Source organism: Lepus europaeus, chromosome 2, assembly GCF_033115175.1.
Source record: "Lepus europaeus isolate LE1 chromosome 2, mLepTim1.pri, whole genome shotgun sequence".
In the NCBI taxonomy this organism is placed as follows: Eukaryota; Metazoa; Chordata; class Mammalia; order Lagomorpha; family Leporidae; genus Lepus; species Lepus europaeus.
In genome coordinates this window covers 47,421,946-47,436,715 of record NC_084828.1, presented here as the reverse complement: position 1 = coordinate 47,436,715, position 14,770 = coordinate 47,421,946, and the positions used below count along the sequence as shown (strand labels likewise).

At 35.2% G+C, this 14,770-nt stretch overlaps 1 protein-coding gene across 1 annotated transcript in view; it reads right to left on the bottom strand.

The window, feature by feature from the left end:
- The window catches only part of EPHA3 (EPH receptor A3), a 397,092-nt gene that overhangs the window by 94,803 nt on the left and 287,519 nt on the right, over positions 1-14,770 (bottom strand). The window contains exons 6-7 of the mRNA XM_062176003.1: positions 5,138-5,262; positions 2,500-2,662 (exon numbers count right to left, since the gene is read on the bottom strand). Of these exons, the coding sequence (XP_062031987.1) occupies positions 2,500-2,662; positions 5,138-5,262 (288 nt within the window). The remainder of the gene's footprint in view (positions 1-2,499; positions 2,663-5,137; positions 5,263-14,770) is intronic.

The window sequence follows — 14,770 nt, the reverse complement described above, 5'->3', positions numbered from 1 at the left end:
AGAGACACCCTTATCCATTGGCTATAGATCTGTGGAGAGTGTGTAAAATAGCTTAACCTAGCATTTGAAAAGTGCTCTTAAGCATATGTTTACTCTAACTCATGCTTCTCATTTTGTATACTGTAATCAGTTTTAATAGTAACCAGCAAGCTTTAAATTCTCTGGCCATTTTCATTAGTCAATCTCTAAAAGAAAAATTTGTTAAAACTTGGAAGGAGAAAAGCTAATTTTCTGTTTCTCTTTCTGTCAAAGGTAGGATTAAATTACCACTTGTCTAAATATATATGACTCCCAGAGACTTATCTGAGGCAAATAACCAAGCATTGGTAATATTACTGCAATTAGAAGATATTTAAATGAATAATGTTGATGTTTGCTATATTTGTCTAATAATCTAACATGGTATAATACTAAAATTGGTATCTGCTACATGTCTTAGAAATTCAATTTTAAGCCGGCGCCGTGGCTCAATAGGCTAATCCTCCGCCTTGCGGCGCCAGCACACCAAGTTCTAGTCCCGGTCGGGGCGCTGGATTCTGTCCCGGTTGCCCCTCTTCCAGGCCAGCTCTCTGCTGTGGCCCGGGAGTGCAGTGGAGGATGGCCCAAGTGCTTGGGCCCTTCACCCCATGGGAGACCAGGAGAAGCACCTGGCTCCTGCCTTCGGATCAGCGCGGTGCACCGGCCGTCAAGCGCCGGCCGCAGCGGCCATTGGAGGGTGAACCAACGGCAAAGGAAGACCTTTCTCTCTGTCTCTCTCTCTCACTGTCCACTCTACCTATTCAAAATAAATAAAAGAAAAAGAAATTCAATTTTAATTTACTTTGCTACAAGCAAGTCACTACAACTATTGCTCATCATTTCCCATTTTATTCCATCCTACACATACTGATGGCTCTTGTCTCTAAAATAGAGTGGTTACAAGCTCATCCTTGTTAGACAGAATTCCTGGATTTGGACTTCTATGCTATGTGAATAAATTTATGTATTTGAGAATAGCGACTGTCATTGGAGTTGAAGAGTTGTGGTTCATTCATGAAGTGATGACTTCTAAATTGGTAGAATCTTTATATCTTGCAGAAGGTACAGTCTGTTATTGTAAGCAGCCCACAAAAAGTGTGCCATTAATATTGACTCCACCATATATAAACAAACAATTTTTTTAAATTTTTGGTCAATCTTGAATGATTCCATTAGCTATAAATTCTGGCCATTAAATGCTACCATACTGATAACAACGTGATTTCATGTCCAAAGTACTTAGAAAATAGAAAATATAAAAGCCAGGGAAAACTGGACATGGTCCAGAGAGATTCCAGAGTTTCATTTCGACAGTGTACCAAGCATTGTCAGACCCTTCAAGGTCTTCTGACTCTAAAGGTTATACATTGCTGATGGTCTTCCTAGGATAGTTGATAGCTGGGAATTTAAGTTGAGGAAAATTAATAGTGATGTATATGATTTTTCTCATTACAATTAAAATGAGAGCTTCACTATATATATAATTGATTTATTTTCATTAGAACAGATTATCCCAATTGCTATATTCATTGTCTCCATAAAGCATTAACTAATTTTAGATCTATTAGCAAATACGTATTTTGCATGTTCATGAGTGCCTGAATAAACAGACACACACATACAATTATGTATTTGTATGTGTGAGGGATATTTTAAAAGTTCATATAAAACAAGTTATGAGATAAGTATTCATGATTTCAAAAATTTTTGAAGCAAAATAAACATTTTAATTTCATATCCATGAATGTTTTAATATACTTTTGTAAATCTGTTTTCAAATTTTCTTTCATCCAATATTAACCTTGAGTAGTTATCTCATTAATTGAGTTAAATAAAAATTTTTATTCTTGTTCATATTATGTTAATACCATAGGAATTATTTTAACTTTTTGAAATTAAGTTTTAGCAGAATACTTTTTAATACAAACAAGTATATTTGAAGGAAAGTTATTTTGAAAATATTTGCCCATATTGGACAAATTTTTAGCAATATATTTGGTCAAATGCAAGGTTGTTCAAATGGCTTGTGACTGTGAAAGAAGTGATAAAACACTTTTAAGAAAATATTATCAACTGATACATAGTTAACTATGTTTAGAGTAATGATAAAATTTAAGATCCTCATGGATCAGTCAGTTTCTTTTTTTGTAGTTCATTGAATCATACAATGATCCTAGAATATTTGGATTGACAAGCACCAGAAGTATGTCACCATATTAAGTAATGTTTTCTAAATGCAATTTATGACTAATAGAAAACCAGAAGCATTCCAGACTTTCAAATAGGTTTGATTTGTACACAGATGGACACCCACACAAATTCACCTACACAGTACAATACTTCCACATAAATTGCTAAATGTTTCAAGTAATCTATTTTCAATGTGTCACTTTTGGTTAAAACTTAGAGAAACTAAGAATAAATTATTTGTCACTTTTTGCAGTAGTCCTTCACTATACATGGAAATGAGATAAGACTTACAGTCTGGGCTAGTTTCAAACTCAAACTTGCGGCTGTTGGTCCCATATCCAGCTGCTGTTCGGGCTCGGATTTGGAAAACATAAGTAGTGTCAGGCTTGAGGCTGCTGATGGTAACATTTGTGCCTCTTGCCCTCAAAATGGTATAACTTGTCTCTTGTTCCTGCTTTGAGGTAAGAAAAAAATCATGTTAATATCAAACTGTCGCACTACTATTTAATAAGAAAAGTGAACCAAAGTCCATTGTTTCTAACTTTTAAATAGAGCATAATATGGGTGAAATTCATGTCAATTGTTTCACTCCCTGGATGTAGTAGAGGTATCATTTTGAAGATGAAAAAATTTACAGTATTTCCTAACTTGAATATAACTATTTATGTTATGAACATAAAGCAGAGTTAGGTTTCATTCTTATTGATTAGTGTATGTGTGAATGAAAATACATTCTATCAAAGTCAAAGGTGAGAGAAAACATCAATCTAAGAATAAACATCAATCTAAGAATAAACTTATAAGGAAGAGAAACCTCCTTAAAATAAACATAATAGGAATATCCTACAGAATCTCAAGTAGAAAATATTCTTGTTAAAGTATTTATCATAAAAAGTCAAGGTGCTATATGTGGTCTTAATTTTCTTATATTTGTATTGTACTTATTCTAAGTCACAATGGCTTAGTAGTGATGACAGTCTTCCATGGTCCTCAGGAAATTCAGGTTGTACATTAGGAGATTCACACTGTGCATTCACAGTAAAGTCTCAGTCAAGTCCTATTTGTAAAAATTGAATTGATACAGAATGATGTTTTTCCTAATATTATATTTTATAATATTATAAATATTTCCTAATATTTATATTAGTAAAAATACAGATACTATTTTAGTTAAATATATTGTTTATATATTAGACAATATTTGATTTACTATCAAATAATAAAAAGAATCAAGTATATATGTTACATAAATGAATATTCCATTCATTAGAAAAAAATTATTGAGCATGTACCCAGAGCCAGCTCTGTTCATCATCATCACTGAACTAAAAAGTCAGAAAAGCTAGATCTTGGGGACATAAATTCTACTAAAATTCAAATATTTCAATGCTCATACACATATTTGGGAATAATTTTTAAATTCATGTATGTGTGAGAAAAGTATTTACAAACAAATATATTAAAGTATTACATAGGCAAATTTATCAAATTTTAAAATGCCTAGGGTATAGTCAATAGGTTCATTCATTTTTTTTCTTGCATTGGCTAACTTGTTTAAAAATAACAATGTGTTTTACACCTTACAGTTGGAGTTGAAATAAACAGATTTTTTTTTAATTTTGCAAAAGATGTGACTATAGATAAGTTGCATTTTGGGATCAGCCTCAAATACCTAAAATTATTACACTGTTATCAAGTTTAAATAAAGGCACATCATTCACTTACTTTGAATTTTGTTGTATTATGTACAAAATACGATTGCTAATACTCATAGAGTTTTCAGTTCACCACATGCACAAACAGAAGATGATATGTGATGAATATGTGACTTTGCACAGTAGATGACTGAATACAAGAAGAAAATTTACTTATATTTTGATTTTGTCACAATGCAATTGATTAGGCCTCACTTTCTTTAAATGAAAAATCATATCTTGTATGTAGAGGAGGAGAAATGAAAGAAAAGGAAACATTTTGTGAAATGCATTAACCTCAATAAAGGATATAATAACATCATATAACAGAATGCATTGATACATTATGCCTTTGTGTACAATTGATCCTACTGGTAATCGTCATAACTGTAATGATCTGGTCTCGTGTTCAACAAGATACTTAATGTCAGAGAAAACATCCAAAATGAGGAATCATGGCTGCCGATAATCAAAACAGAGACCTAATATTTATTAGAAATGAGTCTGTGCGAAATTAATCAAGTGCCACTGAGTCTTAGCTTGCTCATTTGTAAAAGAACCAATGTATGTACTGCTGCAAGATTATCGTAATGCTCAGATTCAAATAAAGTATACAAAACATGTCCTGTAAATATAAACTACTATGTAAATGCACAATTTATTTTTATTGAATTTAAAATACTTTTTAAACTGTGCCAATTATACAAATATTTGTGTTCACATTAGGTAGCTAAAAATCAACAAGCTCTGATGATAACATTTGAATACACTTTGATTACAAAATTTATCGTAATTTATAACCAGGGACAAATCAGTGTTATATAGAATGATGAAATATTCCTGCCTAAATTCTATATACAAATAACCATGTACCTACTTTTTATAAACACATTTATATATTTTCTAGAGTACAGGAATCTTTCATCACCATTCCAGTTATATAATGTTTTTTGTTATCAGTACAATATCCCTGCTTGTATTGAATGAAATTCATTAAATGTGAAAGTCGGGAAATGATGCTTTAAGACAATGAACTAAGGAATGCTCTGGGATATTTGGCAAGATTATATCTAAACCTCCCTCTCTCCATTAATCAAAGGGATTCCATGATCAGAATTGTAAACAGAGTTCTACCTCTCACCAGCAATGACAGAGGTTTCCTTGCAAGAACATAGTTCTGGAGAAAAGAGCATCTTTTCCCTACACAATCCAATCCTGTAACATTGTTTCCCCACCTTTTCATAATATTTGACCTCGTAGTCCAATATGATCCCATTAGGATGTTCAGGTTCTTGCCAGGATAAAGAGATGCTATTTCTGGATGTTCGCTCTTTCTTAATTGTCATGACAGGTGATGGTGCTGTGGAAAGAGGGTGGGAGAAAGTGGCGGGAGGAAGTAAGTTAATATTTTGGGAAGGGTGGTGAATAAGAGCAGACAGGAAAGAGAACAAGCAAATGGAGTCTATCATTGTTCTAATCTTTGGCAAGAAAACACTATTTCCATTTCCAGGGCTCTTGAGTATTAATCTGGCCCCAGATGCAGCCTCAGCAGCTGGATTATAGCCCTGGTACATGCAAACCTATGGAAAATGAGCTGAGATATTTCTACTGCTGGTGGACTAGTGGCAAGTGAGCAGATGTTTTCAATCTGCTACTATAATGTAAGCAATGAAATATATTTGATATATTAAAAAAGAACAAAACATCAGGACTACCTATTTGCTATAATGTTGCAAATTTATTAATGCCAGATTCTTCAGCTCATTGATAACATTTTCATATGCAATTCTGTAAGAGGACTGGAATCCATTATGTACAAGGAGTCCCATGATATCCATAGGTAATAATATTATTTAGTGTATTGTAAAATAGATATGATTTAGTACATATTACAGTAGATCTTGACTTCTGAAACTGTTTCTCAAGAATAAAATTATGTATCAAGAAAATAAAAATCTTTCATTTTTAAATTTAAGTTTCTTAAAAATATTTAAAAACAAGTACCAAGGAAAGACTGCAATATTTTGAGAGATCTTATTTGATAAAGAGTCTACAGTTGCAATGTTTTGCCTTGCATTATCAAAAGTATGAAACACAAATTAACGGCCCATCTGTTGGGATCAGATGTCATAGGATCACCTTCATTTCCAATTGAAGATTAAACACATTTTAAGTGATTTCCTACTTCAAATCCTTCCATTAAGAAGAAAAGTGCACACTATCCATCAATGTACCTCTGGCTTCAAATAATCCTGATACACTAGTCAATCTAAATTGCTTCCCAGGAGTTCAGTGGCACCCTGCTCTAACGGGATGCAGCAAAATAAATTACTAACACAATATAAACAAAAGCCCAGGAAGTTGTAGATACATTACCAATAGAATTGTTTTCATTGTTAAAGGATCAATTCCCTTATAGACTTTCTCATATCAAAGACAATTAGGACCTTATGCATATGTATTCTCCATAATAGCTAATTGTAAAAGTTCCATATTTATTGACTTGATATGTCTATGATAATCATACAATGACTTTTGTATCTGAGCTTTCAAATTGCCCTTAGCAGTGCCTTTCATGTTTTTATTCCTCACATAAAAATACTGTTTGCATTATTCTTGTATTGAACTATTTCAGTGAAAAGATAAAGCAAAGCATAGAATCCATTGCAGTGATTTTCCCATTCACCTGTTTCTATTGCTTGTAAGATCCCCATGTGAACTCTTTTTTAATTAATACATTATCAGTATAATGGCCTGGGAATGACGACAAGAGGGTGTTGCTATTCTCTGAACCAGTATATGCATTTCATTATTCTCATTCTGCTGCCATTAGCAATTAATATTCTTTCATGTAAATTAGCATCATTCACCTTTTATGTCTCCTCTTCATCTATTCAATATTCCTCTATATTAGTTCCCAAATTGGCCTCAGCCCATCACCCTTGCGGTTTACTACCCTGAAGTTCACTCCAAGCAATAGATGTTATTTCTTTATAAAAATTGAAGTTTTGTAAATATTCTCCATGTTTAGAAACATTTCACTGTATTTATTATAAATTAATAACAGATATGTTGAATTTTTAAGAATTTTTTGCTTACCCTAATGCTTAGGAAAATCAATTCAATTTCCAATTAATAATAAAAGAAATTAAAGCCACAATGTTCTTGGAACCAAATTTTGCTTTTTGTACAAACAGTGGAGAAATTCCACGAATTTTTCTGCTGAAACAAATCCATCAATAGAATGACTTTATGTGTGCTTGCAGACATTTCAAAGAAGCTTAACATTAAAACACTTTCTCTTTAAACCCATAAGGCTTTGCATTTAATTCCATACTATTATAAAACTGGTTCATTCTCCCAAACAGTCAAAATACATTTTCAAAGAAGTTTTGAAATTAACCAGTCATGACATTTCTCCTTTAAAAAAAGAGAAGAGAGAAAATAATTCATTTTACAGAACAATTGTGAAGAGGATTGTATTAACTTTTTAATGAAAACTTTGTAGGCTGTTTTGGGGGTCTGTCTAGATTTTACTGCTTCTGCACTGAGCAAGACTTTTTAACAGTTGAATTTCTTCAAAGGTCTTTGAGCAAGCTGCTGGGCCCTGTTGGACTGTAATAAATAACCCTTTGTAAATCCACACTTACTTAAGGAAAGGCAATTGCTTGAAGCTTGTGCCATCTCTATGTTAAATGAACCTTTTCTGATTGCTGATTTTAGGCCTCTGTTAAGTCATTTGTTCAGCTCTTTTAATACCTGCCCCTTGTGCTGGCTTCATTTCAACACGGTTCAACTCAACATACCAGCTGGAGGCTCCTTACTCTTAGGTAATGCTCATCAATATTTTAATGTTAATAAATAATCAAGAGAAATTGCTTTTCCTGATTATAAATAATATTAAGAAATCATAAAAAAAATACTGCAGAAAGAGACAAATTCCATGGTCGTTCTACTGTTACCAATGACTTTTAAAAGGCTTTCTGGAGGATTTTTTAATAATTTCTACATACATTTTATGTATTGTGACACAATGTATCATATTAATAAGAAACAGCAATATGGATTGCATGGCTCTTCTTCATTAGTTTGCAGGTATCAAAATGAAATGTTCAAATTACATTACTAACTTTGCAAATTCTTTCAATTTACTGTTCTCAGTATAAAAATGGTATTGTAATGTAATTGCAAAATAAATTTGGATTTTTTTTGCTATTTCTCTGTTTTTAAAGTTTGTGATTTGCAAAAATGGAGGGGTAGTAGTTCTACAGAGTAGACAACAAAACCACAACAATCTATGGTTTAAGACTGGAGAAATGCTAGGAGTTAGAGGGAGAAGTTAAGAAGGAAAAGAAAACACAGATTTTCTGTCAAAAAATGCTAATGTCTAACTAAAACAGCAATTACTTAATGAACACTCAGCTGCCTAGGATTGAGCTTCACTTTTGTGCCTTGATATATTATTAAAATAATTCTCTTTTTAAGAGCAGTAAGTGCTAACAGAATAGTATGCTAAGAAACTAGTCCAGGCATTTATGCACATTAGTAAATGGACAGTTTTGTAAGGAAAGAAGAAGAAGAAAGAAACTAGTAACAGAAAATCAGAATGAGTATGTGGGTAATACTTTTGAGGAAGTTTTTAAAAAAAAGTTAGCATGTGTATTTCAGTTGTATTGGTATTTGAGCTGGAGATAATATTTGATCCTATCTTTTGTAATTTCAAGTAAAACAGGTAGATGTGCTGCTTACAAAACAATAAAAGGAAGAAACATGATAGATATACTTGGAAGAGTGATGGTGATTATATTTTAGCTGAGTTATTTCTTCAAAGAAATCAAATACAAGAGAAAAATAGTGGAGGCTGGGAGGGAGGAGGTGTCCCATGAGTCACACAGGTAACCTTCATCCAGAAAACTTTTCTGGACAACACTGCTCAAACTTCAGACATTCTGAGTACCAAGGAAATTCTTGAAGTGGCATATCACAGTGGGTTTTTCATGTTCCCTTCGATTCATTCTTCTTTAAAAATTGTCTTTGGCCATGATGGAGAACTAGAACGCTATTTCAACCCTGTGTTAAACACTGACGTTTGCTCCATGAAAGCAGGCATCAAACAGCTTTTCAGTTAGAAAAAAACTAACTTTCTGGGAACTGGAGCTTGAATTTTGCTTCCAGGGTCCAGGCCAATGCAATGACGAGCTCTTGAATCAGCAACAGCAGAGTGTAGTTCTGAAGTCTGAGTGGTCTTCAAAGCAGTAATGGAAAATGTGTATTATGAAGAAACTATTCATGGGTTTGGAAATGTTTTGAACCAAAATAAACTTAGCTTTTTTCTTTTACTTTTTATTTATCTGTTTTCATTTTATTTAAGGGAGAGAGAGAGAGAAAGAGAGAGAGATCTTCCATCCACTGATTCATTCCTCAAATGGTCACAGCAGGCAGGACTGGACTAGACCTAAGCCAGGAGGCAGGAACTCGATTTGTGTCTCATTTGGGTAGCAGAGGCACAACTGTTTGTGCCACCGTCTGCTGTCTTCACAGATTGCATGTTAACAGGCAGCTGCATTGAAAATGGAGCTGGAACTCAAACCACTCATTCGAACATGGAAATAGGCACCCCAAGTGGTATCTTAACCACTGTTTCAAATGCCTGTCTGAAATATGCTAGCTTTTTTTTTTTAATTTGAAAGTGAGAGTTAGACAGAAAGAAGGAAAGACAGAGACAGAGAGAGAGACAGAGAGAAATCTCCTATCTACTGTTTTACTCCCCAGATGGCCAGGTCTGGGTTTGGTTGAAGCAGGGAGCCAGGAGCTTCTTCTGGGTCTCCCCCGTGAGTGCAGGGGCCTAAGCACTTCGGCCATCCTCCGCTGCTTTCCCAGGTATTTAGCAGGGTGCTGGATCAGAAGTAGAGCAGCCAGGATGTGGGATGCCAATCTCGCAGCCAGTGCCTTTACTGGCTACATCACAATGCTGCCTCTGAACTTAGTTTTAATTGTGATAGTCCACAAATTTTTAAGTACCCGCAATGACAGAAGCAGAGAAGTACATAACCCTTCTGTTTGTGGTGTTTTTTTTGTTGTTGTTGTTGTTTGTTTTTTTGACAGGCAGAGTGGACAGTGAGAGAGAGAGACAGAGAGAAAGGTCTTCCTTTGCCATTGGTTCACCCTCCAATGGCCGCCGCAGCTGGCGCACCGCGCTGATCCAATGGCAGGAGCCAGGTGCTTCTCCTGGTCTCCCATGGGGTGCAGGACACAAGCAGTTGGGCCATCCTCCACTGCACTCCCTGGCCACAGTAGAGAGCTGGACTGGAAGAGGGGCAACCGTGACAGAATCCGGTGCCCCGACCGGGACTAGAACTCGGTGTGCCGGCGCCGCAAGGCGGAGGATTAGCCTGTTGAGCCACGGCACCGGCAACCCTTTTGTTAACAAAACTCCAGCCTAGAGGTAGAGAAGAACTTTACTTAGAAGATTGTGTCTTCATTTAGTCAGAGGACGGGCAAGTTTTTCTCTCCTTATTAATGTGACCTGAAACATTGATTACATTCAATGAAATAACAGAAAAACTAACAATAACCAGAAAGCAAAAATATTAGACTAAAAAAGATTTCCAAGCAAAGGCACTGGGAAGAGTCTTGCAGTGTTCCTAATTTGTGTTAGAATACACTTGATACTTGTACATAGCTAATCTACTGACAGACAGGGAAAGGATCCATTATTTTAGCTGTGGTGGTTTAGAGCTACGTTTACCATTTTTCTGCAACTAAAGTATGATCCTTTTTTAGAATCAGGAAGTCAAAACTTCAAACTTCAGCTCCTAAAGGGTCTGGTTTGGTTCGTTTGTTTTTATTGGGACCTTCCTTTTTCTGGGTTTGGGAATTTCTAATGAACCTCTGAGGTATCTCTGTGGTTTGCAGATTGGACAAGTTAAAGTAATCACAAAAAGGGTTCAGTATTTCTTTTCTAAGTGAGCCAAAGCTTTTAAAAATTATCTCCATGGGAAAATATCATGCAGTAAATGCTTGAAAGATTTTTCTTTTGAATCAGACATGCCTCTAAAAGCATTACTCTCCCTTATTTTTCTTTAGCATTCATTACAATGCCCACTTAAGAACATTTCCCTCTCAGTTTTTCGTAAGTGAACACTTCTATTAAACCCAGAAACACTTTTGGGTTTGATTTAGTATAACCATGCACCGTTTAATGCTTGCCATTTCACCATCTCTATCCTGGTTTCCCCAAACCTGTAGTCTCCACAATTTCCTGTTTTGGCCACGGGCCTCACCATTTTTGCTGTGTTCCCAACTTGAAATTTCAGATTTATACTTCTTTATACAATGTCCCTCACCAAAAGGCCAGCTTGCCAGTTAGCTCCACCTTCAGAAAAGTGATGAATTTTTTTATTGCACAATTGTAGTTTTCCATCCTTAGTTCAAATCCTTGCCATTTGCCACTTGTACTGTATCGTGGGCCTTCCATAAAAATCTTGCCAAAGCTTTAAGTTTATACCCATTTTGAAGATTTATCATTTTACAAAACAAATGGGTCTTTGACTCATGCCTCCTTCAAAAATCTTGCAATTTTAAATGTAGATTTGCAAAACTAGTTGAGTAAATAAAAAGCTACAAATGAAAAGTCTAGGAATCTAATCTTTTAAGAAGCTGAAATTAAAAGCTCATAGAATTATGCACATTTGAGAAATTCTGGACTGACTCCAATGGATTACATAATTTGATATTCATTTTATTTTTTATTTAAAGCTTATTACAAAACTGCAATAAACAAGTTTTATCATTTAGCCTGGTGTTCAAAGCTAAAATTCTGAAGCCAATCTTTTATACAACTGTCCAAACTTATATGTGTTCTACCTCCTGTCTGGAATGCTAGATCTCTTTCTTTTCCACCTGGAAAACCACTTTTACCCATTATTCTTCAGAATCCATCGCTAATATATTCCCTGTACAGCTCTTTGTAACTTCCTTAGGCAATAGTTAATCAGCTCTATCCTCTGCTCTTTCATTGTACACTTGTTCATTTCATTCTCCTGTTATTTAGTCCATTGATTGTGCTGCAATTACATCATTTTTACCAATGTGTTTTCCCCCTAGATGTAAGTGTCCCAGGGACTGTAGGGCCCTGTACAGTATACAGTGTCAGCCTTGCATATACTGAGTTGTAGCAACCTGGTTAGTTTTACAATAAACTGTACAATTTTATGGCTGATTCCTCTGAAAGATCAATTGTTTAACTTCTGAGGTTAAAAATTCAAGCCAAAATGATGGTTAGGAAATGCTTAAAAGACACATTTTCTATAAAATTATGTCACTGAATACTTTATTAAAGAGAAAATTGTAATCTCAACTAAACTGATGGTTTCCGGGGGGGGGGAGGGGGATGTTCTAAGCATTACTCCTAGAAATATAAATTTTGACCAGATTGCTTCCTCTTATTTTGTGTTAATAGAGTGTACTCAAGATTTAGACTTTTCTGTTCTAAAATTCAAGAATGACCAGCGCCACGGCTCACTAGGCTAATACTCTGCCTGCGGCACCGGCACTCCGGGTTCTAGTCCCGGTTGGGGCGTAGGATTCTGTCCCGGTTGCTCCTCTTCCAGGCCAGCTCTCTGCTGTGGCTCAGGAGGGCAGAGGAGGATGGCCCAAGTGCTTGAGCCATGCACCTGCATGGGAGACCAGAAGAAGCACCTGGCTCCTGGCTTCAGATTGGCGCAGTGCGCCAGCTGCAGTGCGCCAGCCATGGCGGCCATTTGGGGGGTGAACCAATGGAAGGAAGACCTTTCTCTCTGTCTGTCTCTCTCTCTCTCACTGTCTAACTCTGCCTGTTAAAAACATAAAAAAAACTTCAAGAAAATTCCAATATTTTATCCTGAGTACTGAATTTTGAAGATGTCAAAATAGTTTCAAAGACTAGAGAAAAAAACTAATAATCATACTCCTATCACAGCTTGAACAGATCAAAAATATCAGAAAGAATAGTGACAAGGTAGGGTTCATTTAATATCTGTTTATTGCATGTATTCAAGACAATAGAATACTGTTTTTTTTCATTTTCAATTGGTTTCACATGCTTTTTAATGTCAACTATTCATTATTTTAATATTCAATATCATCACAGAATGAGAACAATTATGGATATGCTGTGGCTTTGAAAATCTGTGGAAGTATTGGCAGATTTCTAAGTATATTCTTCAATGCAAAAGAGGCTAGTATTGATAAGTAGATTTATTTGAATCTTTTTGTTCACTTGAAGTTGATTAATCTCTAAAACGAAAAAATTAGAAAAAAGAAAGTTTTGTTGTTCTGTAACTATTCAACTTGGAAAATGAAGTATACTAGCAAAACTATCATAAAATATTGAGATTCTTGGAAAGGTTTTATATCTGTATGTATGGGAATAGCTGCATCTAACTATCCTCCAAACACAGAGGGATAATTGATATATTGTAGAAAAAAAAAGTTCCTGGTATTTGCTGGGATGTTCTATAATGCACTCTCTAAGTCCTTTAAGGACATGTGATGATTCTTAACTAGTCTATAATTTAAGAATCTAGAGAAATCTTTACAAGAATATCATGCACCATACATGACAATAATGATGGGTATTCTTGTAAATATTTGTGTCATGTGTGTGCCTGTGTGTGTGTGCGTGTTGTATGCTTTTCAGCTTAATGCTTTTTCTCGACAAGGGTTGGTATGTTGCCACTAAGGAATCTGGCTACCTTTTATTCTTAATCTGAGACTATTGAAATTCAAGTACACTTATGGCTTTCTTCCCTTAATGGATTGCACCAAAAACCTAAAACAATATCAAAATCCCTAGACAGACAGCCATTTAGATATGCATGCAACTTATTTCTGAATGCAGTATTTATTATTTTATGTCTGAAAATATATGCATCATACTTCTAAGTATTAACCTTAGCTTAAATTTAGAAAAATACATTACAGAGACAATATAAACAATCCACATGGATGTGATAGGCTCTTCCCTCCTAGAAAGGCAAAAAGAATTTGAGAAATTCCTAATTTTATTAATTTTCTAAATTCTTAAAATTTGCAAAAGATGCAGCTTAGCTCTGGGTATAGAAATGTCTCTAAATATTTATTGACTTTGCCTAAGCTTCCCAGGGGTGAATTTTCCTAGTTATTATATTTGGAAAGTTTTCTTTAGGTGCGACTTTAATAGTCAGAGTTTCCAACTAATCTAGAATTGCTTTGGAAAATACCCTCTGCTTTTCAGTAGTTCAGTCATTTCCACAAAGTTAAGACTAAGAGTAGGAACTCCATAACTAAAGCTGATAATAAAAATTTAAATAAATATTGAAATTCATGGTGTAGACAAGTTTATTTTAGCATAGATGGCATCAAAGATTGAGGAAGAGCAGCTGGGTATTGTAGCTGATGGTTAATGTGGTGTTGGGAAATGGATGACCATACCAGATAAAGTCCTTAAAAATGCAGAACAAATTTCAGATTAGAAAGAGGCTAATCATATGGTAGCTTTTTGTTGGAGTGTTTTCTTGCCTTAAATGGCTACTGGGGTAATAGGATTATTAAGTGTCAGGTCATTCAGAGATAGTGTTGTTGTATTGTAGCACAGGGAAATGAGCAGTTTGGATGCTGTTGGATTGTGTAGAGACTATCATTGAGGGTTTGCTGCCTTTTGATGAGCTGCAGGAGTCCAGAGGTATAATTTAAATATTACCTTTAGGGCTGGCGCCGTGGCTCACTAGGCTAACCCTCCGCCTTATGGCGCTGGCACACCGGGTTCTAGTCCCGGTCGGGGCACCGGATTCTGTCCCGGTTGACCCTCTTCCAGGCCAGCTCTCTGCTGTGGCCAGGGAGTGCAGTGG